Genomic DNA, 26654 nt, shown 5'->3' on the forward strand with positions numbered 1-26654 from the left:
GTGTCCCCATTCTCATGAACCAATAATGGGCCCTCACCGCCCATACACACCCGCATTAAACTATTAAAAGACATATCTGGGCAACAAACCCCCTGATGGATGCCAAATGGATCACCCTCCCTACACCAGCTTGATCCGTCTTTGACTTCCACAACCAAATAAAGAGCCTGTCATCCTAAACCCAAACATCACAGGACTGGATGCCCCCAACATCACGCCGCGTAGGACCTACAACCTCTGAAACACAAAAATCAGCAAAAAAGCCTTGAACAAATGCCAAACGGAAGAGAACCACTTCATAACAATCAACACACACCCTAGGTAGTGCTTTCACCACCATTTGTAACAGAGAGAAAATTACAGGACACCTTGCATCCTTGTAACCCCCCATCCTGCAAAGCCCTCTAGCCATTATCCTGACTACAAATGATTTTATTAATGTCTTCCCAACCCAAGAACTTGCATAAAAAGTCTAAAGCTGCCAGCCTCCACCTCACCATTGCCCTAGAAAAGTTACCATGCCTCCATTCAGACATCCAACTCAATAACACTTCTAGCCAACCATGGGCTGTAAAGGACCCCCCATACCCCCGAACTACGTCCAACCAATCAAGCCATACCTGCAAACATGCATTCCAAGTGCTCCCCGCCAATACCAACCTCACCATTCTCAACAGGCTGGGAAGGCCGCCTTCCACAGATCCGCCAGGCATCTCGCCCCCGATTCTTCCCCCACTGAAAATGGGAAAGAGAGTCAGCAATGCCATTCAATTTCCCAGGTACATGCACAGCCCTAAGCAACACATTACACCTCAGACACTCCAACACAAACAAGCGGAGAAGGGAAACCACTGGTGGAGAAGAAGCAGTCAAGTTGTTAATAGCTATTACCACCCCCATATTGTCCGTAGGAAAAGAAACCCTCCTATCCCAGAGAGCCTCTGGCCATATTGTCAAAGCCACTAACAGGGGGAACAATTCAAGGAACACCAGATTCTTTGTCACCACTCTTCAGGCCAAGAATCAGCACACCACTTACCCCCCAGAAATGCTCCAAACCCCTGAGCCCCAGTAGCATCTGTAAAAAGAAGAAGGTCTGAAGAACCCCCACCTACCTGCTGTATTAAGGATCTCCCATTGAACTCCTCCAAAAATTGGAACCAGACCAACAGGTTTGCCCTCAAAGAACTTGTCAACTGTATATGATAAAAGGATTCCTTCACACCCACAGTTGCCAAAGACAATCTCAGGCAGAAAACCTTCCCCACCAGGATGATCCTGCAAGCGAAATTCAACTTACCAAGAGGCAACTGAATCTCTTTCAAGGTCAGCTTCCTCTTGGACAAGGCCTGTCTCAGCATCCCCCGCAAATCAACCACCTTCTCAAGTGGCAGGCTGCATTCTATCCTGTCAGAAACGATTTGTATCCCGAGGAAACTCAAAGACGCTGTCGGGCCCTCAGTCTTGTCTTTTGCCACTGGAATTCCAAACTCCCCAGCCACCCGCTTGAAAGCACCCCGCAAACCCAGGAATTGGGAGGACCGACAAACAAAAAATTGTTCAAATAGTGGACCAAAGAATTCAAACCAGCCAGCCCTCCTCACCAAATCAACCACATCATCGAAAGAGGCATAGCACACCGCCGCAAATTACAGGTCAATCCCATCATTTACCAAAGATCCCTTTGGATATGACAAGGGATGTATCATCCAGAAATGGCTTCTAGTAATATTAATTACTGTTGTTCTGTAGCATATGCACATATCCTCTATGGACCTGTGCACCAGTATTCAGACACTACAGCATCTCAGAGAGTCAACAGTGGCTTGCATGACACAAATTACATATTTAGAAGCAATACTCACCACTGTCAGCTCTTTGAGATGGTATGGTAGTTGAATATTGGTTCAAAGGCCTTCATAGTATGTGTGTGTATATATAATGGACGTATACTACAAAAAAATTTATATTTCAAATTGAAATGCACCCATGCACTTTTAAATGTTGAACTTTCTATCCCTTTAAAGATATTCTATGAAAATGAGGAAAAAGTGAACCAGGCATAGAAAATACCTGCAAGAGATCCTTATATGTGGTCAGTGTGGCCCATGAGTGCTATGGGTATTCCTTTGGTGTAGGTCAGAGTTTCTTGGGTGATGGAGCAATTGCACTGGTAGTCCGATAGTGGATGAAGAGTTTTTCTGGTGGGTAACATACAGAAGATTATATAAGCTGTTGCACTCAATGGGTTGTGAAGGAAGTATGTTCTGTGGTAGGGTTGAGGTTTGCTGGGAAAAATCACGCAGAAGGACCCCCTTCAAGCTAAAAACTCTTGAAAGTAAGAAATTAACAGGGACACAGAATTTTTATTGCTTAAAAAGATAAATAATCCCTTTATTACCAATTCCCCGGTTTTGCATAACCAACACTGTAATATTAATATACTATTACCTCTGTGATTACCTTGTATCTAAGCCTCTGCAGACTGCCCCTTATTTCAGTTCTTTTGACAGACTTGCATTTTAGCCAATCAGTGCTGACTCATAGGTAACTCCACAAGAGTGAGCACAATGTTATCTATATGGCACACATGAACTAGTGCTATCTAGCTATAAAAACTGTCAAAATGCAATGTGATAAGAGCCAGCATTTGAGGGCTTAGAAATTAGCATATGAGTCTACCTAGGTTTAGCTTTCAACAAAGAATACCAAGAGAACAAAGCAAATTTGATATTTAATATGAGTAAGTAAAACTATTGTTTTAAAATAAAATACACAAATGCACATCCCTAACATACACACAAACACACATACAAATGTACACACCAACACGCACACAAACATACACACATATGCACTTACAAACACACACACATATACACGTACATACGCACAGAGACATACATACAAACTCACACAGACACACATGCACACACACAAACATACACATATGCACTTACAAACACACACAAACATGCATACACACATACAAGTGCATACGCACAGAGACATACATACAAACTCACACAGATACACATGCACACACACACATACACATGTACATACACATATGCACTTATAAGCACACACAAACATGCATACACACACGTACATACGCACATAGACATACATACGCAGAGACATACATACAAACTCACAGAGACACACAGGCATACACACACACACACGTACATACGCACAGAGACATACATACGCAGAGACATACATACGCAGAGACATACATACAAACTCACACAGACACACAGGCATACACACACACACATACAGACATACACACACGTACATACACATATACACCTATAAACACACACATAAAACATGCATATACACACATACATACACACAGAGACATACTTACAAACTCATACAGACACACAGACACACACAAAAACACAAGTAAAACAAGAAGTATCTAATACCCAAACGAGGCTAAAATGTTGTTAACTACCCAAACCCTTTCTGTGCCAAAAGCGGTAGACAAAAAGTACATAAGAATATATAACGAATAGCCCTTAAAAAAGGTTAAACATCATACAGTGTTACATAAAAATATTTAATTATACATACAGTTGTAATCAAAAATATTCAACCCCCATTGCAACACAATGAATGCTTCAAGTGGTGTCCCCAAATTCAACTAAAAATGCAACTTTTAATGAATTCTGCAGTCTCAAAATTATTCAACCCCTTCATGGCAAGCATCTTTAGTACTTAGTAGGGCACTCTTTTGCAGTTATGACCTGCTACAAATGAGATGCATAGCCAGACACCAACTTCTGGCAGCGTTTCGGAGGAATCTTAGCCCATTCCTCATGAGAAATTGCCTCCAGTTCAGTAATATTCTTGGGTCTGTGTGCTACAACCGCCTTCTTTAAATCCCACCAGAGAATTCCTATGGTGTTCAAGTCAGGTGACTGTGATGGCCACTGTAGAATCTTATAGGACTTCCACAACTAAGCCTTGGTGGAATTTGAGGTATGCTTGGGATCATTGTCCAATAACGCCCAAACTTCAACTTCTTACCGGGCGGCATGACGATTTCTCCTAGGATTTCCTGATACTTCAATGAAACCTTCTTCCCTTCCACATGCTGCAGGTTTCCTGTGCCAGAGCATGTAAAGCAGCCCCAGAGCATAACCTGAGCCACCACCATGCTTAACTGTAGTGTTCTTTTCATTGTATGCTTCATTCTTCTTCCTCCAGACATACCGCTGTTCCATCGGGTCGTAAAGATTCAGTTTTGTTTCATCACTCCACATAACAGAATCCCAAACTTCTGTGGCTTATTTATATGATTTGGGCGATTTCTTGTGGTTTTGGGTCAGTAGTAGTGTCCGTCTTGTAGTTTTGGCATGGAAACCACCTACGTGTGTCAACCTGATTAGGTCTTTCTCAAGGTCGAAATGCATAGCTGCTTATTGGACAATCCAGTGAGTGTTTTAACCTCAGCTTTGATATTTGTTGCATCAGTGTTGCACTAGTTTTTGTTTGCAATTTTATTCCACAGGTCAGTTTTGCAGGTAACGAGGTGAGGATACTTATTTCCTGGACATCCACTGAATTTAATTGTCTTTAGATTTTGAGGATAGGATTTTGCCCCTCTAAAGAAGAGCTTATGGAGCATTATTTGAACTCTGGACTGGGCTACTAGTGACGGCACTTAGTTTCTTAAAGGTACCTGAATAGGCTGTATCTATATTTGTGTTTTTTTGTATTTATATTTATGTATAATTAAATATTTTTATGTGACACAGTATGATGTTAAACCTTTTTAAGGGCTACTCATTATATATTCTTACACACACACATACACAATTAATCCCATAAACACACACAAACATGCATACACGTACATACACACAGAGACATACATACAAACTCACACAGACACACATGCACACACATCCACACACTTACATACATATTTGCACTTATAAATACACAAACATGCATACACATACATACAAACTCACACAGACACACATACACATACATACACACACGTACATACAAATATGCACTTATAAACACACAAACATGCATACACACAGACATACATACACACAGAGACATACATACAAACTCACTCAGACACACATGCACACACACAAACACATACATACACACATACATACACATAGGCACTTATAAACACAAACAAAACGCATACTTGTATATACAAACTCACACAGACATACAGTACATACACACACTTAAACACAAACAAACATGCATACACACATACACGTACATATGCACAAAGACATTAATACAAACTCACACAGACCCACATGCACACACACATAGACAGACAAACATGAATCCTTTACCTTTAGCATCTTGCCTGCCAAAAAGAGTTACAATGCAATATCTCAAGCTCAGTAATGAACCTGCAATTGCAATGTCTCTGCCAAGGAATGTTTAACTAGGACTTTGTTTATGAAATCAAGATCCGTTTATTTTTACCATCTGCCCAGAGCAGGTGTTATTTTATCCAGTTGCTCAATCAAATCAATAATTTGATTAAATAGACATCCAAAATGCCAACTTTAATTTACAATCTCCTCACACAATATATTCTTTAAAAGCAGCACTTTATAATAAAAAAGCCAATTTTCTCAGTGAAAAAGGAGATAAATAACTGCACAGACCTTTAAAAGATAATCATGTTGTGCCTCTAGTTATAGGGATGAGAACATAGATGACAACTGCAAAAACTAAACAGGGACTGCAAACTAAAGCAAGATTTAAAAGTGGTTAAGTGTTTTGCCCAGTCCTCTATAGGAAAATAGACAATATGTAAAGGTCCTTTAAGAATCCAGACTGAAATGTTTCCTTTGGGGCTATGATAAGTCTGATAAATAAGAACAACATACCAGTAATTTGATGCATGCTGATGACTGGACATCATAGTTACCCAAGTCTTTGTGATTAAAGGGATATGAAAACCACAATTTCTTTCATGTAATTAGCAAGAGTCCATGAGCTAGTGACGTATGGGATATACATTCCTACCAGGAGGGGCAAAGTTTACCAAACCTCAAAATGCCTATAAATACACCCCTCACCACACCCACAATTCAGTTTTACAAACTTTGCCTCCGATGGAGGTGGTGAAGTAAGTTTGTGCTAGATTCTACGTTGATATGCGCTCCGCAGCAAGTTGGAGCCCGGTTTTCCTCTCAGCGTGCAGTGAATGTCAGAGGGATGTGAGGAGAGTATTGCCTATTTGAATGCAGTGATCTCCTTCTACGGGGTCTATTTCATAGGTTCTCTGTTATCGGTCGTAGAGATTCATCTCTTACCTCCCTTTTCAGATCGACGATATACTCTTATATATACCATTACCTCTGCTGATTCTCGTTTCAGTACTGGTTTGGCTTTCTACAAACATGTAGATGAGTGTCCTGGGGTAAGTAAATCTTATTTTCTGTGACACTCTAAGCTATGGTTGGGCACTTTGTTTATAAAGTTCTAAATATATGTATTCAAACATTTATTTGCCTTGACTCAGAATGTTCAACTTTCCTTATTTTTCAGACAGTCAGTTTCATATTTGGGATTATGCATTTGAATTATTCATTTTTTCTTACCTTCAAAAATTTGACTCTTTTTTTCCCTGTGGGCTGTTAGGCTCGCGGGGGCTGAAAATGCTTCATTTTATGGCGTCATTTTTGGCGCCAAAAGCATTTAGGCGCCAAATAATGTGGGCGTCTTATTTGGCGCTAAAAAATATGGGCGTCGCTTTTGTCTCCACATTATTTAAGTCCCATTTCTCATTGCTTCTGGTTGCTAGAAGCTTGTTCTTTGGCATTTTTTCCCATTCCTGAAACTGTCATATAAGGAATTTGATCAATTTTGCTTTATATGTTGTTTTTTCTCTTACATATTGCAAGATGTCTCACGTTGCATCTGAGTCAGAAGATACTACAGGAAAATCGCTGTCTAGTGCTGGATCTACCAAAGCTAAGTGTATCTGCTGTAAACTTTTGGTAGCTATTCCTCCAGCTGTTGTTTGTATTAATTGTCATGACAAACTTGTTAATGCAGATAATATTTCCTTTAGTAAAGTACCATTGTCTGTTGCAGTTCCTTCAACATCTAAGGTGCAGAATGTTCCTGATAACATAAGAGATTTTGTTTCTGAATCCATCAAGAAGGCTATGTCTGTTATTTCTCCTTCTAGTAAACGTAAAAAATCTTTTAAAACGTCTCTCCCTACAGATGAATTTTTAAATGAACATCATCATTCTGATTCTGATGACTCTTCTGGTTCAGAGGATTCTGTTTCAGAGATTGATGCTGATAAATCTTCATATTTATTTAAAATGGAATTTATTCGTTCTTTACTTAAAGAAGTATTAATTGCTTTAGAAATAGAGGATTCTGGTCCTCTTGATACTAATTCCAAACGTTTAGATAAGGTATTTAAATCTCCTGTGGTTATTCCAGAAGTTTTTCCTGTTCCTAATGCTATTTCTGCAGTAATTTCCAAAGAATGGGATAAATTGGGTAATTCATTTATTCCTTCTAAACGTTTTAAGCAATTATATCCTGTACCGTCTGACAGGTTAGAATTTTGGGACAAAATCCCTAAAGTTGATGGGGCTATTTCTACCCTTGCTAAACGTACTACCATTCCTACGTCAGATGGTACTTCGTTTAAAGATCCTTTAGATAGGAAAATTGAATCCTTTCTAAGAAAAGCTTATCTGTGTTCAGGTAATCTTCTTAGACCTGCTATATCATTGGCTGATGTTGCTGCAGCTTCAACATTTGGTTGGAAACTTTAGCGCAACAAGTAACAAATCATGATTCTCATGATATTATTATTCTTCTTCAGCATGCTAATAATTTTATCTGTGATGCCATTTTTGATATTATCAGAGTTGATGTCAGGTTTATGTCTCTAGCTATTTTAGCTAGAAGAGCTTTATGGCTTAAGACTTGGAATGCTGATATGGCTTCTAAATCAACTCTACTTTCCATTTCTTTCCAGGGTAACAAATTATTTGGTTCTCAGTTGGATTCTATTATCTCAACTGTTACTGGTGGGAAAGGAACTTTTTTACCACAGGATAAAAAATCTAAAGGTAAAAAAAGGGCTAATAATAGTTTTCGTTCCTTTCGTTTCAACAAAGAACAAAAGCCTGATCCTTCGTCCTCAGGAGCAGTTTCAGTTTGGAAACCATCTCCAGTCTGGAATAAATCCAAGCCTGCTAGAAAGGCAAAGCCAAGTCCACATGAAGGTGCGGCCCTCATTCCAGCTCAGCTGGTAGGGGGCAGGTTACGTTTTTTCAAAGAAATTTGGATCAATTCTGTTCACAATCTTTGGTTTCAGAACATTGTTTCAGAAGGGTACAGAATTGGTTTCAAGATGAGACCTCCTGCAAAGAGATTTTTTCTTTCCCGTGTCCCAGTAAATCCAGTGAAAGCTCAAGCATTTCTGAATTGTGTTTCAGATCTAGAGTTGGCTGGAGTAATTATGCCAGTTCCAGTTCCGGAACAGGGGATGGGGTTTTATTCAAATCTCTTCATTGTACCAAAGAAGGAGAATTCCTTCAGACCATTTCTGGATCTAAAAATATTGAATCGTTATGTAAGGATACCAACGTTCAAGATGGTAACTGTAAGGACTATCTTGCCTTTTGTTCAGCAAGGGAATTATATGTCCACAATAGATTTACAGGATGCATATCTGCATATTCCGATTCATCCAGATCATTATCAGTTCCTGAGATTCTCTTTTCTGGACAAGCATTACCAGTTTGTGGCTCTACCGTTTGGCCTAGCTACAGCTCCAAGAATTTTTACAAAGGTTTTCGGTGCCCTTCTGTCTGTAATCAGAGAACAGGGTATTGTGGTATTTCCTTATTTGGACGATATCTTGGTACTTGCTCAGTCTTTACATTTAGCAGAATCTCATACGAATCGACTTGTGTTGTTTCTTCAAGATCATGGTTGGAGGATCAATTTACCAAAAAGTTCTTTGATTCCTCAGACAAGGGTAACCTTTCTGGGTTTCCAGATAGATTCAGTGTCCATGACTCTGTCTTTAACAGACAAGAGACGTCTAAAATTGATTGCAGCTTGTCGAAACCTTCAGTCACAATCATTCCCTTCGGTAGCCTTATGCATGGAAATTCTAGGTCTTATGACTGCTGCATCGGACGCGATCCCCTTTGCTCGTTTTCACATGCGACCTTTTCAGCTCTGTATGCTGAATCAATGGTGCAAGGATTACACAAAGATATCTCAATTAATATCTTTAAAACCGATTGTTCGACACTCTCTAACGTGGTGAACAGATCACCATCGTTTAATTCAGGGGGCTTCTTTTGTGCTTCCGACCTGGACTGTAATTTCAACAGATGCAAGTCTCACAGGTTGGGGAGCTGTGTGGGGATCTCTGACGGCACAAGGAGTTTGGGAATCTCAGGAGGTGAGATTACCGATCAATATTTTGGAACTCCGTGCAATTTTCAGAGCTCTTCAGTTTTGGCCTCTTCTGAAGAGAGAATCGTTCATTTGTTTTCAGACAGACAATGTCACAACTGTGGCATACATCAATCATCAAGGAGGGACTCACAGTCCTCTGGCTATGAAAGAAGTATCTCGAATTTTGGTTTGGGCGGAATCCAGCTCCTGTCTAATCTCTGCGGTGCATATCCCAGGTATAGACAATTGGGAAGCGGATTATCTCAGTCGCCAAACGTTGCATCCGGGCGAATGGTCTCTTCACCCAGAGGTATTTCTTCAGATTGTTCAAATGTGGGAACTTCCAGAAATAGATCTGATGGCGTCTCATCTAAACAAGAAACTTCCCAGGTATCTGTCCAGATCCCGGGATCCTCAGGCGGAGGCAGTGGATGCATTATCACTTCCTTGGAAGTATCATCCTGCCTATATCTTTCCGCCTCTAGTTCTTCTTCCAAGAGTAATCTCCAAGATTCTGAAGGAATGCTCGTTTGTTCTGCTGGTAGCTCCGGCATGGCCTCACAGGTTTTGGTATGCGGATCTTGTCCGGATGGCCTCTTGCCAACCGTGGACTCTTCCGTTAAGACCAGACCTTCTGTCTCAAGGTCCTTTTTTCCATCAGGATCTGAAATCCTTAAATTTAAAGGTATGGAGATTGAACGCTTGATTCTTGGTCAAAGAGGTTTCTCTGACTCTGTGATTAATACTATGTTACAGGCTCGTAAATCTGTATCTAGAGAGATATATTATAGAGTCTGGAAGACTTATATTTCTTGGTGTCTTTCTCATCATTTTTCTTGGCATTCTTTTATAATACCGAGAATATTAGTTTCTTCAGGATGGTTTAGATAAGGGTTTGTCCGCAAGTTCCTTGAAAGGACAAATCTCTGCTCTTTCTGTTCTTTTTCACAGAAAGATTGCTATTCTTCCTGATATTCATTGTTTTGTACAAGCTTTGGTTCGTATAAAACCTGTCATTAAGTCAATTTCTCCTCCTTGGAGTTTGAATTTGGTTCTAGGGGCTCTTCAAGCTCCTCCGTTTGAACCTATGCATTCATTGGACATTAAATTACTTTCTTGGAAAGTTTTGTTCCTTTTGGCCATCTCTTCTGCCAGAAGAGTTTCTGAATTATCTGCTCTTTCTTGTGAGTCTCCTTTTCTGATTTTTCATCAGGATAAGGCGGTGTTGCGAACTTCTTTTGAATTTTTACCTAAAGTTGTGAATTCCAACAACATTAGTAGAGAAATTGTGGTTCCTTCATTATGTCCTAATCCTAAGAATTCTAAGGAGAAATTGTTGCATTCTTTGGATGTTGTTAGAGCTTTGAAATATTATGTTGAAGCTACTAAATCTTTCCGAAAGACTTCTAGTCTATTTGTCATCTTTTCCGGTTCTAGAAAAGGCCAGAAAGCTTCTGCCATTTCTTTGGCATCTTGGTTGAAATCTTTAATTCATCTTGCCTATGTTGAGTCGGGTAAAACTCCGCCTCAGAGGATTACAGCTCATTCTACTAGGTCAGTTTCTACTTCCTGGGCGTTTAGGAATGAAGCTTCGGTTGATCAGATTTGCAAAGCAGCAACTTGGTCCTCTTTGCATACTTTTACTAAATTCTACCATTTTGATGTATTTTCTTCTTCTGAAGCAGTTTTTGGTAGAAAAGTACTTCAGGCAGCGGTTTCAGTTTGAATCTTCTGCTTATGTTTTTCATTAAACTTTATTTTGGGTGTGGATTATTTTCAGCAGGAATTGGCTGTCTTTATTTTATCCCTCCCTCTCTAGTGACTCTTGTGTGGAAAGATCCACATCTTGGGTAATCATTATCCCATACGTCACTAGCTCATGGACTCTTGCTAATTACATGAAAGAAAACATAATTTATGTAAGAACTTACCTGATAAATTCATTTCTTTCATATTAGCAAGAGTCCATGAGGCCCGCCCTTTTTTTGTGGTGGTTATGATTTTGTATAAAGCACAAATATTCCAATTCCTTATTTTATATGCTTTCACACTTTTTTATCACCCCACTTCTTGGCTATTCGTTAAACTGAATTGTGGGTGTGGTGAGGGGTGTATTTATAGGCATTTTGAGGTTTGGGAAACTTTGCCCCTCCTGGTAGGAATGTATATCCCATACGTCACTAGCTCATGGACTCTTGCTAATATGAAAGAAATGAATTTATCAGGTAAGTTCTTACATAAATTATGTTTTTTCTTTCATGATTCAAATAGAGTAAATGATTGTAAACAACTTTCCAATACCATCAGATATATGTAAAAATATGTATTTATGAATAAATAGAATATAGGTATTGGGCTGTGGTTTTAATTAGCAGATACAGCTATTTCACATATAAAAATACACATGAAAGATCAATTTACCATTCATTTAAACTCTGCAGCTGGTATAACAAGTAATTGGAAACAAATAAAGTAGAACCCAATTTTACAATACCTTTAAAGTGACATAAAAAAAACCTTTAGTAGAACACAAAGGAACTCCGGCAAACCTCCAGGTGCTTTTGTAAAAGAGTTATACTTTATTGGAGACAAAATACACAAAGCATAAAATAGCTTATAAAATCAGGCTTCTCAGCAGGAGAGAAGTGTCTTACGCATTTCGGCAGATACAGCCTTACTGATAGACAAAACCTTGTAATGCTTTTGTTAAGTATTGCAATTAATTAGCATATTAGCTGTATGTAAAAATGTTCTGAATTCAGCGACACCATGTTTGTTAAATTTGTTTTGCATTGGATAAACTCCCACCATCACTTATCTTAATTAGATAAAACAATCTAGATTGTAGTATGTTGTAGTGGATTTTACAATACAATATCATTGATAAATGCAGAACCATAGTTGAATACACAGTTTTGCACCTTTAGGGCAAAATACTGTGATTCCCTGTTATAAAGTATTCTAGATTTAGAAGGAATTCTAAAAAATAAATGTAGAAATTAAAAGAAATATTTAGAAGAGTCATTAACCGTTTAACTATATTTACAATACAAACTGATATGATGGGCCCTTCATATAATATTTTATTACAAAATCTGCCAGAGAAAAATAACCCTACAAGAAAAGTGAGAGACTCTATGAAGGAACCCAAAACATTTAAAAAAAATTAAAAAGACATAAAACACAATGGGACATATTACAGAACGCTAAATATCGCTTTAGGGAAAGCGCTAATGTGTGCTGGTATTGCAAGTTGTCAGCAATGGGAACATGAGCTCACATTCGCATTGCTGAGAAGCATTGTACTCACGAGAGCGTGCTCCCTTAGGCTCCTATGGGAGCCTCGTTCTTATGCCATGAGACATGGCATGAGAACCTTGCACTGCGAAGAGAGTAAGTAGCGCAGTGATGGCAGTGTAAATATATGTATATGATTATATTCATATATATTTATGTGTTAATATGTGTATATACACATATTAACACAAAAATATATATGTATGTCTCCCTCTGCTCAGCTGGTTCCCAAATGATGTGGCCCTGCAGTGGGAGTGAGGGAAGATATTGAGCACTGCTGGGACTGGTGTCACCCCCCCTGATGGTGTCACCCGCCGCACCCCCCAAGTGACGCCACTGGTATATAAGCATATACTTACAGTATATATTTACTGGAAACACACAGTTCCCATAGACCACAATGTAAAGGCATTTTTTTAGTGCACTTTTTTTCTAACACCCCACACCGGCAAACTTAACCCCCCAAAATACTGCCTTTTGCAGTTAGTTTATTTTAAAAAATATAGATGCTGCTATCTTTCGGCAACATTACGAGTTTTGCGGTATGGGTGAAAAAGCATTGTTATGGGTCTTTTTCACTACCGCTGGAATTACAAGTTTTGCAGGTTTGGCTGCACCGCACACTTTTTTGGCTGTAACACAATGTAACTACCGCAACTTTCAAAAAGTCCTTTTTCAATGGGACTTCCATAGCGCCGGTATTATGAGTCTGCCTGGGAGGCCAAAAAGTGAGCGGTACAGCCAATACCGTCAAGATCCATACCGTAAACTGAAAGTCAGTAGTTATGGGTTTTACACTACAACGCCGTAACATAAAACTCATAACTAAAGTGCTAAAAAGTACCCTAACACCCATAAACTACCTATTAACCCCTAAACCGAGGTCCTCCCGCATCGCAAACACTAAAATAAAATTATTAACCCCTAATCTGCCACTCCGGACATCGCCGCCACTATAATAAACATATTAACCCCTAAACCGCCGTACTCCCGCATTGCAAACACTAGTTAAATATTATTAACCTCTAATCTGCCACCCCAACGTTATAAACCCGTAAACCTAACCCTAAGTCTAACCCTAACACCCACTAACTTTAATATAATTAAAATAAATCTAATAAAAAATTCCTATCATTAACTTATTCCTATTTAAAACGAAATACTTACCTATAAAATAAACCCTAAGCTAGCTACAATATAACTAATAATTACATTGTAGCTATCTTAGGTTTTATTTTTATTTCACAGACAAGTTTGTAATTATTTTAACTAGGTAGACTAGTTAGTAAATAGTTATTAACTATTTACTAGTTACCTAGCTAAAATAAATACACATTTACCTGTAAAATAAAACCTAACCTGAGTTACACTAAAACCTAACATTACACTACAATTAAATAAATTACATTAATAAAATCCAATTAACTAAATTACAAAAAAAAACACACTAAATTACACAAAATAAAAAATAAATTATCAGATATTTAAACTAATTACACCTAATCTAATAGCCCTATCAAAATAAAAAAGTCCCCCCCAAAATAAAAAAAACCCTACCCTAACCTTAAAAGGGCCTTTTGCAGGGCATTGCCCCAAAGAAATTAGCTCTTTTACCTGTAAAAAAAATACAAACAACCCCCCAACAGTAAAACCCACCACCCACACAACTAACCCCCCAAATAAAATCCTAACTAAAAAACCTAAGCTCCCCATTGCCCTGAAAAGGGCATTTGGATGGGCATTGCCCTTAAAAGGGCATTTAGCTCTTTTTCAGTGCCCAAAAGCCCTAATATAAAAATAAAACCCACCCAATAATCCCTTAAAAAAACACTAACCCCCGAAGATCCACTTACAGTTTTTGAAGACTGATATCCATCCTCAACGAAGCGGCAGAAGTCCTCAACAAAGCCGGCAGAATCCATTGGAGTGGCTCCAACTTCAAGACATCCGGTTGGCTGATAGAATTCTATCAGCCAATCAGAATTAAAGGGGAAAAAATCCTATTGGCTGATGCAATCAACCAATAGGATTGAGCTTCAATCCTATTGGTTGATCCAATCAGTCAATAGGATTGAGCTCGCATTCTTTTGGCTGTTCCAATCAGGTGTTAGGTGTTAGTGTAACTCAGGCAAGGTTTTATTTTACAGGTAAATTTGTATTTATTTTAGCTAGGTAGCTAGTAAATAGTTAATAACTATTTACTAACTAGTCTACCTAGTTAAAATAAATACAAACTTGCCTTTGAAATAAAAATAAAACCTAAGATAGCTACAATGTAACTATTATTTATATTGTAGCTAGCTTAGGGTTTATTTTACAGGTAAGTATTTAGTTTTAAATAGGAATTAGTTAGTTAATGATAGGAATTTTTTATTAGATTTATTTCAATGATCTTAAAGTTATTGGGTGTTAGGGTTACACTTAGGGTTAGGTTTAGGGGTTTATAACTTTAGTATAGATGGCGGCGACGTTGGGGGCGGCAGATTAGGGGTTAATAAGTGTAATGTAGGTGACGGTGATGTCGGGGGCGGCAGATTATGGGTTAATAAGTGTAATGTAGGTGGCGGCGATGCCGGGGGCGGCAGATTAGGGGTTAATAAGTGTAATGTAGGTGACGGTGATGTCGGGGGCGGCAGATTATGGGTTAATAAGTGTAATTTTGGTGGCGGCGATGCCGGGGGCGGCAGATTAGGGGTTAATAAGTGTAATGTAGGTGGCGGCGATGTCGGGGGCGGCAGATTGGGGGTTAATAAGTGTAGGTAGGTGGTGGCGATGTCGGGGGCGGAAGATTAGGGGTTAATAAGTGTAATGTAGATGTCGGCGATGTGTGTTAGGTTTAAACATAACTTTTCTTTCCCCATAGGAATCAATGGGGCTGCGTTACGGAGCTTTACGCTCCTTTATTGCAGGTGTTAGAATATTTTTCAGCCTGCTCTCCCCATTGATGTCTATAGGGAAATCGTGCACGAGCACGTAAAACCAGCTCACCGCGGCGCTGGTATTGGAGTGTGGTATGGAGCTCAATTTTACTCAATGCTCACTTATTGCCTGCTAACGCCGGGTTTTTGCAAACCTGTAATAGCAGCGCTATAGGGAGGTGAGCGGTTACAATAATTTGCAAGTTAGTACCAAGCCGCTTATAACGCAAAACTCACAACCTAGCCGTTTATTTTATAATAAAATACACTACAGTGTATTTTGGGAGCATTTGGGGCATTTTTATAAAATTAACCAGAGATCTGATCTCTGATTCATTTTAAAAGCGCTAATTGCTACCACGATCTTGCGGTAGCAATAACCAGCCATTTGTAATGACTGGTTAATTATTGCGCGCCCGCTTGTAATCTAGCTCAGTATTTTTCGTCATTCGGAACAACTTTCCAATTTACTTCTATTATCAAATTTGCTAAATTTTCTTGGTATCCTTTGTTGAAGAAGCACTAATGAGAGCTAGCTGAACACATATGTTGATCCAATGAAAAGAGACATATATGTGCAGCCACCAATAAGCAGATAGCTCCCAGTAGTGCATTGTTGCTCCTGAGCCTACCTAGGTATGATTTTCAACAAAGCATACAAAGAGAATGAATAAAATTACATAAGAGTAGTAAATTTAATAAAGGTTAAAAATCGCATGCTCTATCTGAATCATCAATATTTAAAGAGACAGTCTACTCCAGAATTTTTATTGTTTAAAAAGATAGATAATATCTTTATTATTGCCAATTTTGCATAACCAACATGGTTATATTAACCCCTTGAGTGCTAACGACGGCTCTGAGCAGTCGCAGAGTTTCCCACTCTGGTGCTAACGATGGCTACTCTCCCAACTTGAGGGAGATCTGGGGGCTCCCACCCGCTCCTACCCTGGCGATCGTGCCTGTAGAGTGACAGGCATCTCCGGGGCTTCCCGTTTTGCGTGGTGACGTCACGCGCAATAACGTGATGATGTCACTGCATAACTTTATTTATACTTAATGTTAAGTATAGGAGCAGGGGGCATGCTGCTTAGAAGCCTGTATCTCAGGCATCTAAGAAGCTACAGACCCCCAAGACCCACCATTGGAAAGGTAATCAAAAAAATGTTCAAAAAAATTAAAAAAAAAAAAAAAATCTTAGCAACCAGGTGGGAAAGTGCTTAGCACTCAAAGGGTTAATACACTTTTTACCTCTGTTATTACCTTGTATCTAAGCCTCTGCAAACAGCCTCTTATTTCAGTTCTTTTGACAGACTTGTATTTTAGCCAATCAGTGCTGACTCATAAATAACTTCATGGCATGAACAAAATTGTATCTATATGGCACATATTAACTAAGGCCCTCTAGCTGTGAAAAACTGTCAAATGCATTGTGATAAGAGGCGGCCTTCAAGGGCTTAGGAAATAGCATATAAGCCTACCTAGGTTTAGCTTTCAACTAAGAATACCAAAACAACAAAGCAAATGTGATAATAAAAGTGAATTGGAAAGTTGTTTAAAATTGCACGCCTTATCTGAATCATGAGAGTTTAATTACAACTATACTATCCCTTTAATTTTGACTTCAATGTTCCTTTAAATCCCTGATTTTCCCTGTTGTCCTACATTACGTTCATCTCCTGTACTTTTTCCAGTTTTCTTTTTTTTTTCTGCTGAATTTCTGCCTGAAACCTCAGTTGTATAATCTACTGACATTTTATCAAGTAGTCTTCAGATCTTTTCTAGTACTACAACAGCATTATCCTTCCCAGTGCATCAAGAGGACAACTACACCAGAAATAGATCTTTGATGAGGTTCCATTTGCCAAAACTATCGATTAACATAAAATGTGGCTGGAAATAAAATATTTTTTTTTTATCTTCATACTATCCAGTTAACTCCGTTTTATCAATGTACTCGGAAAATATAATTATATCATAAAGTTGTTGTCATGACTCACAAATTAAAATCAAACAAGATGCACGTGCAATGTGAGTATAATTTTAGTGCTCTAAAGAATAACATCTTCCAGTAGCTGAAGAGGTTCTGGCGGTGCGCTGGCACTCTGCCCGGATGAGCAAAACAACTTCCAAAAAATCAAAAGACATTTTCTTCTGTTTAACAGGAGAAAACACATTTAGATCTTCTGCTTGTTCTGCGTGAGGATTAATTGTCAGAGAACTGCTCTTTTATTTGTAATTCTCTACAGTATATTATTTATTGCATTGTCTGTTCAAGGGATATTAAATGTTTCTTTTTTGTTTGTTTTTTTAATTATTTTGCTTGATTTAAAAGAGGATTTTTTTTTTTGGGAAAAAAAAGTTTATCCCTGTGCTGAAGAAAATATATTTTAGGATGTTATTCATATGTGGTACGTCCCTGTCAAACAACAGCATTGTGAGTTATGCACAAGACATATTTCTTATTAGTTTCAATATGTTAATTCATTTTAAGTTTTCAGGCAAAACTGTTTTAAACAGTGGTTTTTCACAAGCATGCCCTATGTATTTCTGAATTTAATGTCCAATTATTTTTAAATATTTACAAAGATATAGATATGATAACCCTTTTTAAAACCACATTTCCCACCTTTATAATTGCTTTGTGCACAAATGATCAACATATAATAAGGAATCCGTGTTGTATAACCAATTATAATAGATTTATAAGTGTAAATTGTGACCCCAGGGTGTACAGTAAATTGACACATCTAATCTATACATAAATTGTCTCTCAGACTTGGTGAAAAATAATATACACATAGTGATGGTTTAATAGGGATGCAAAAGCCCCCTTATCTGTTACTTTGCACCCTGCTAGGCAGAGGAATAGGGTGAAAATTGTCCCTGCTCCTCCTGCACTCCTTCAACACCTCACCATGCCCCTGGGAGATCTGGAATGTCCAGTCATGATCCCAAATCACCCACAGAACTATATCTCTGATCACTGCTCTCCATGACTCATTCCCCAGATTCCCAGTCCCTTCAACGAGCTCTGTGAGGTAAATAGTTTCTCCTTAACATTTAGTTTATGGAACTGCCACCAAATATATGGATATGATTTTCCAAAATAACTTGCCTTAAAGGTTCTTACTTTATAGAAGCTGTAAGTGTGTGGGCAAGTCAAAGAGGGGGAGTTACACCTATATGAAAAGTACATGCAAATACATCTAAGTAAGACAGCAATAATAAGAGAAGTCCTTTTAAAAAGAGAGGCAAGGGAATGGGGCTACAGAAAACAAATACATGAAACAAATATATATAGGTAAATAGATTTGTGTTAGAAATGTAGAAAGCCATTATGAAGCTGTGATTTGCAAAGTTCCCATTAAGGTAACCTTTCCATCCATATAGGAGGCGATATATGCCACCTGCATTTATTATACACTAAAGATAACTTGCACAGCTCCTCACCATAATCTTGCACATAGAGCTTGTTGATCTGGGCAGACACATCGGTCTAGAATGATTTAAGTGGTCTTAAAGAGACATGAAACCCTACATTTTTCTTTCATCATTCTGATAGCGCATACAATTTTTAAACAACTTTCCAATTTACTTTGCTCCATTCTCTTGGTATCCTTGGCTGAAGCAGCAGTAAACTAATGGGAGCTAGCTGAATGCATTGAGTCTGACCCTAACATGAGGAATATAAATTCAGCCACTAATCAACAGCTCCTAAACCTACCTAGGTAACATTTTCAACAAAGGATACCAAGAGAACAAAACATCTTAGATAATAGAAGTAAATTGCAAAGTTGTTTAAAATCTGCAAAAGAGGTTACTTAGGCAGGATGCAGAAGTATAAATGCATTGTCACAGAAGATAGCAATGGAGAACAGATGCAAGAAGGAAACTGATATTTAAAGGGATAGTAAACACCAAAAATTGTATTGTTTAAAAAGATAGATAATCCCTTTATTACCCATTCCCCAGTTTTGCATAACACACACAGTTATAATTTTGCACATTTTACCTCTGTGATCCCCTTGTATCTAAGCTTCTGCAAACCGCCCCCTTATTTCATTTCTTTTGTCAGACTTGCTATTTTAGCCAATCAGTGCTCACTCTTAGGAGCTTCACGTGCGTTAGCTCAATGTTATTTATATGAAACACACAAACTAATGCCCTCTAGTGGTTAAAAACTGTCAAAATGCTTTAAGATTAGAGGCGGCTTTCAAGATCTAAGAAATTAGCATATAATCCTCCTAGGTTTAGCTTTTAACTAAGAATAACAAGAGAACAAAGCAAAATTGGTGATAAAAGTAAATTGGAAAGTTGTTTAATATAGCATGTCCTATTTCAATAATGAAACAATATTAAGAAGCAACATTTAAAGAAGATGGATTACAATTGTACTGGCTTATACACTTTTAGATATGGTTCTGTGGATTAGTATTGCCTTAATTTTATAGGTACCAATTGTGTTTTCATCTTCATTATTGGTTGAAGCATTAGATTTCAATTTAGAATTTGTAAATACAACAAACTCATCTGCATGTCTAATGCCTGAAAAATAAAATTATTTAAATATTCAATCTTTTATCTTCAGTGTATATCATGTTTTACATTTTTAGAAACTTTGATGTAACATTTGTATAATTTTTAGCTTGGTTTGCATATCACCAGGGCAAAAGCATTTTCCTTTGAAATCGTTTCTTCTCTAAACCTGTTCACACTTTTAACATTCAAACCATCTTTTTCTAAGCTCCCTAGGTACCAGCTTAATGTTCAAATTCACCCCTCAGAACGGTTCATTGTATCTTGACAGTGCAATCCAAAGGGAAATATGCTGAATATGAAGTAGAATTGGGAGTACTGACAAACTCCACAGATCTATAAAAGATGTCAACTCCCGTCTAATGGTGCTTTTCATCTGTTTATCTCTCATGGGTTTAGCAAGGCACAATGCATTCTTATACAAGCTTTAAAGTGTAGAAAATTCACTCAGCATATCAGAATACTCTTAAAATATACTGATGTAAAATGAGGGCACATAGAATATATCAAACCTCCTGTTTCTCCTACTTTCTACCCTTCTAGATTGTAAATTCCCACGGAATTAGGGTCCTTAATTCCTCCTGTATATGTTTGTAAAATTGTGTCTTGTCTCTTACAAGTTTTATATCATTGTTTTATTTAAATGAATTGTACCCATGGACAGCGCTGTGGAATATGTTGGTGCTTTATAAATAAAGTATAATAATAATATAATAAAATAATAATAATAAAAACAGGGCATAGCAATGAAGCAGTGTGTCCAAAAGGTAGATCAAGATGTACAAGTTGATCGCTAAGTATTGACCAGTAGCTTATAAAAAGTATGTTGTTGGTCATATTTAAAGAAATGTGAAATGTATTTTGCCCAAGTATATTGTACCAAGTGGTCTCTCTCAGTTAGAAAAAAGGGTGATTTGCCAAGTTAAACAATAGTCATTTTCACCTGATGTCTCAGATTTTCTTATAATTAACTCAGGCATAAGTACATCACAATAATCAAATTCACAAAACAGAAGATCCCATCTAGGTATGGGTGCCAATGATCTAAAAAAATGGGTTTCCACAGTGGGATAAACCATTTTTAGACATGAAGCCAATCCATAACAAAAACCTGCTCTTATTGAGACTCCATACTAAAGGTAATCCGATGCCAAAATAAATCATCCATATTTTGGCATTATTATTATTTAGGGACAATCTAGTCAAAATAACACTTTCATGATTCAGATAGGGCATGCAATTTTAAAAACTTTCTAATTTACTCCTATTATCATTTTTTCTTCGTTCTCCTGTTATCTTTATATGAATGAAAGCCTAGGAGCCGGCCCATTTTACATTCACATGGGTACCACCTGCTGATTGGTGGCTAAAGCCATCAGGGTGCTGAACCAAAAATGGGCCGGCTTCTAAGCTTTCATTCCTGCTTTTTCAAATAAACATACCAAGAGAACGAAGAAAATTTGATAATAGGAGTAAATTAGAAAGTTGCTTAAAATTGCATGCTCTATCCAAATCATGAAAGAAGAATTTGGGTTTAGTATACCTTTAATGTATCCAAAATAATACATCCGCTAACTCTAAGTATTCCATATTTCACCAAATAGAGGGGGACCTGTGCTGTCCAACTATTTCGCAGTTATGTTACATTGTTACATTAACTTTTCACTAGATTTAAATCTAGTGAGATCATCAATATTCCATTAGCTTCCTGCTTTGGAACAGGTGAGTCAATAAAGTTTGATCAATATGATTAATAGTTAAAAGCTTAATAGGTCACTTATAATTCCCTATAAGGACTGTACTATAGGAATTCATTAAATATATAAATGTTTCATTTTGATTTATATATAAAATCTATTTAGCACACATAACATATTTTTCATTGACAGATGTTTATAGATATACAACCTAACACTAATGTTTCATTTAAGAATAAAATATCATAAAACATTTATTAATACAAAATTAGAATGCTAATATTTCATTAAAAGACAAATATAGTTTACTCACCTCTCTTTGCTAAACTGTTGTTAGGCTCATATTTTTCAAGTAGTTGTTGGACTTGTTCTTGCTTTAGCGGTGGGTAAAGAATTTCATTTAATCGAGGATCTCGTTGTTTGATATTAATGAATTCTGTCATCTGGTCAACAGTGAGGTACGGTTTACTTTTTGAACCACTACAAAATAAAAATAAAACATTTATTGACTTTTGACATAAAATACAAATTAATTATTAAAGGGACAGAGTTCATCAATTCTCATATAACTGTATGTATTAGACACTACTATAAAGAATAATATGCACAGATACTGATAAAAAAAAATAAAAAAATCCAGTATAAAACCTTTTAAAAACTTATGGCTAGATTACGAGTTTTGCGGTACAGCTATACTGTTGAAAAATTGACCATTGCGCGTGGAATGGCCCGGAACGCATATAACAAGTCACAGCGGTTTAGCTATAACACAAGCATTTTAGCCTGTAACACAATGTCCAATCCGCACTCAAAAAAATGACGTGGGATTTTCATAGCGCTGGTATTACACATTGTGCGTTCAGGCTAAAATGCTTGCGTTACAGCCTATACCGACACGATCCATACCGCGATCTGAGACCAGTAGTTATGGATACACTAACACCTATAAACTACCTATTAACCCCTAAACTGCCACCCCCCCTCATCGCAAACACTATTTAAAATTTATTAACCCCTAATCTGCTGTCCACCCACATTGTGACTAGTAAATAAATGTATTAACCCCTAATCTGCCACCCGCCCACATCGTAAACACTATTTAAATATATTAACCCCTAAACCGCCACTCCCCATCATCACCGACACTATAATAAAGTTATTAACCCCTAAACCTCCGGCCTCCAACATAGCCCCAACGAAATAAACATATTAACCCCTAAACTTCCTGTCACCCACATCGCCGCCACTAAATAAACCTATTAACCCCCAAACTTTCGGCTTCCCACATCGCTACCACCAAATAAACCTATTAAGCACTAAACCTCCGGCCTCCCACATCGCCGCTACTAAATAAACCGATTAACCCCTAAACCACCGGCCCCCACATTGCAAAACACTAAATTAAACTATTAACCCCTAAACCTAACACCCCCTAACTTTAAATTAAAATTACAATATAACTATATTTAAATAAATAAAAATTTACCTGTGAAATAAAAATATACCTAACATTAAACTATAAATAAACCTAACATTACTAATAAAATTAAAATAAAAAATAAAAAAAACTACCAATTAAAAATCCTAAATTACAAATTTAAAAAAAACTAATCCTACGAAAAAATCTATTACAAAAAAATAAACACTAAAATTATGAAAAATAAAAAACACTAAGATCACAAAAAATAATAAACTAAATTATCAAAAATAAAAACAAATACACCTAATCTAATAGCCCTGTAAAAATAAAAAAGCCCCCCAAAATAAAAACACCCCTAGCCTATAATAAACTACCAATAGCCCTTAAAAGGGCCTTTTGTAGGGCATTGCCCTAAGATAAACAGCTCTTTTACCTGTAAAAAAATGCAAAGTCCCCCCAACAGTAAAACCCACCACCCAACCAACCCCCCCCCAAAAAAAAAAAACTAACTCTAAATAAATCCTAAGCTCCACCCAGTGAAAGGGGCTGGAAAAGCAGGTAGACCAGGCACCCCCCCCCCCCTCCCCTGCAGATGAAAAAACAGGAGCAATCAGCAGTCTGTAGACTTCAGTCTACATATGATACTTTAAGGCTTGGTTAGGAGTCTGAAAATCAGCACAATGGTATTAAAAAATAAGCAACACTATATATTGTTACAAAAACACTGCCAGTTGGGCTATATAAATTTATCATCTACAAATATTTATGCAAAGGAAAATCTAGTGTACAATGTCCCTTTAAAGTGACATTAAAATGATTATGTAGTAATTCCCTGTAAAAGATTTAATAAAGCATAGTATATTTGCAATGTATATTTATCATATATTTGCCTGCTTTACATGTAATTTAAACCTGATCTTTTTTTCTACTCTGGAGAGGCTAATTCAGAACCCTGAAGCTCTTACATGTTGCACTGTGATTGTTTGTGCAAGAACTCATTTATGTGTGTCCCTTATTGACCACTGCAAAATAGATGAAAATTGACTATTTGTCAATTCCAGTCAACAGGGCACACTTACAGGCTAGTTTTTCATGATGTCCGAACTAGAGCATAGGTACAATAATCAGTTTATTAGCAAGAAGGGCTATGAACCTGCTGTCACCAAGGTAATCCTGAAAATTTGACCTGTTAGTTTCCTGAGAACTGGAACTGAGGAACACTGATATAGACAACACTCAATGCTTTTCACAGGTTGTGTCCATTGATTCCAAACACTGAAAGTGTTGCTAACAATGGGGTCGATTCCAATTTTTCCAATCCCATTATCTGCGGTTATATGACTCATAATCAATGTTTAGCAAGTTCTGAGAGATCAGAATCCAAGAGATAAAACCATTTCAGTATTGGAGAATATTTGGATTGGTGTTGATAAAGTGCAAAAATGACATTTTTACATGTTTGCGACTATATATGAATTTGTGGTCTAGATTCATTAAACCTATATTCAGCACTATTTTATTACAGTATAGTAGACCTGTAGATCCGCCACACTAAAACTCCTATTAGTGTGCCATGGTGCTCTGTGAAGAAGGGTCGGGTTAAGCGCGGCTGTCCAGCACACTAGAGGCAAGTGTAGCGAAGGAACATTTACATTTCGTTAATGAAAACCAATGTAAACGTTCCCCGAATATTCATTTTGTTTAAAACAAAACTAATAACAAACATTTGGAAAACTAAATTTTCTGAATAATCGATCTGAAAGATTCGGCTAGACCAAATTTTTGACCCATGCACACCTCTACAGTATAGTAGTATATAGTGGGTGGACAGACATTTAAATATGTACATGTATTTAATAGATAGATATGTGATATCCAGTGAGAACTGCAGGAAAAACGAGAAAACAGAAATGATGTTTATGACATCTAGAAATGGCATTCGACAATCTCATTCTCAAAATCTGTTTTATCTCATACTCACATTTTCATTATTCTAATGACAGTAATTTAATCTTCGTAAACAGGATTTCTATCAGCAATTGCGTATTCATGATCAGCATTTTACAGTTTACCATTTCATCCTATTTATTTGCAATCTAGATCAGATGTGCAGGTTTTTACATTAAACAGAAGCCCCACAAATCGTGCTTTGAAAAAAAAAAATGTGATTTACAGTTTCTAGAACCCCGCGTCACCACCTTATTACGCGTCACCACCTTATCATTCTGTACAGTGGGGTTTGGAACTTCTGCTGATATTTCATGATTTACAGTGTGAGAACTGTTAAAATCATGGTTTTTGGAGGCACTTTTTTTCTAAAGGAAATTAATTTCCCACAATGTTTTTCTTGATTTTACATAACAATCTAGCCAAAACTGAAAACAAAGTTTTCTAAAAGAATTAAATATTATTTAAAAATACTTTTAAAATATTAAGTTTAAGGGGCCGATTTATTAAGGCCCGAATGCATTTGTATGCATCTGTACAGGAGTTAAGAAGCAGTGGTCTTAAGATTGCTGCTCCTTAACTCGTCCGCAACCTCTGAGGAAGCGGACAGCAATCAGCCCGATTGAATACGATCAGGTTGATTGACACCCCCTGCTAGTGGCTGCAAATCTACATGGGGCAGCATTGCACAAGCATTTCACTAGTAATGCTTGTGCAATAATAAATGCTGACAGCGTATGCCTGATGGCATTTATTGATGAGCGGCAGACATGAATAGCTACAGCGGATCATGTCTGCTTGCACTTTGATAATTAGGCCCCATAAAAACATCATTGATCAAACATGGTCAGTATATATCCACCATGCCTATATACAAATATTATTATTGTTTAATACATCATAAACACCACTCTATCCAATTGCAAAGCACACAAACAAAACTCTCTATTAACCCTTTTAACCCATATCAGAATTCAGTGATCAGAATCCATTATCAGCAGTTCATATTGCTGTTGTGGGAAAATGGGGTTTGCATTTAGTTTGAATTTGATTGTGATAACTTTGCAACCAAAAAAAGACTTTCCTGTTTTTCCAGTATTGGAAGAAATAATCTGAAAGATAAGAAAAGTCCAGCATGACGTGTATATATGTCGTGCGGTACGATAAGCAAAGTCCCACTTAACGTATATACATTGCATTTGGTTAAGGCGATATTATTAGAGGCTTACAGCATCTAACGGGAAACAAAAATCATTTTGTTCAACCGAAGTAAAAATGCACTGAAAATCTTGTAGGTTTTGTTTGAAAAAAACAAAAGTTCTGCACAGGCTTCAAATAAAACCTGGGGGATTTAATATCAGAGAAATCTTCAACATC

At 37.3% G+C, this 26654-nt stretch overlaps 1 protein-coding gene across 2 annotated transcripts in view; it reads right to left on the reverse strand.

Moving 5' to 3' along the window:
- The window catches only part of PLCB1 (phospholipase C beta 1), a 1466985-nt gene that overhangs the window by 636206 nt on the left and 804125 nt on the right, over positions 1-26654 (reverse strand). For both annotated transcript variants that reach the window (XM_053712164.1, XM_053712163.1), the window contains exon 9: positions 22224-22390. In XM_053712164.1, coding sequence (XP_053568139.1) covers positions 22224-22390 — 167 coding nt within the window. The remainder of the gene's footprint in view (positions 1-22223; positions 22391-26654) is intronic.

The sequence above is a fragment of the Bombina bombina genome, chromosome 4, assembly GCF_027579735.1.
Source record: "Bombina bombina isolate aBomBom1 chromosome 4, aBomBom1.pri, whole genome shotgun sequence".
Lineage (NCBI taxonomy): Eukaryota > Metazoa > Chordata > Amphibia > Anura > Bombinatoridae > Bombina > Bombina bombina.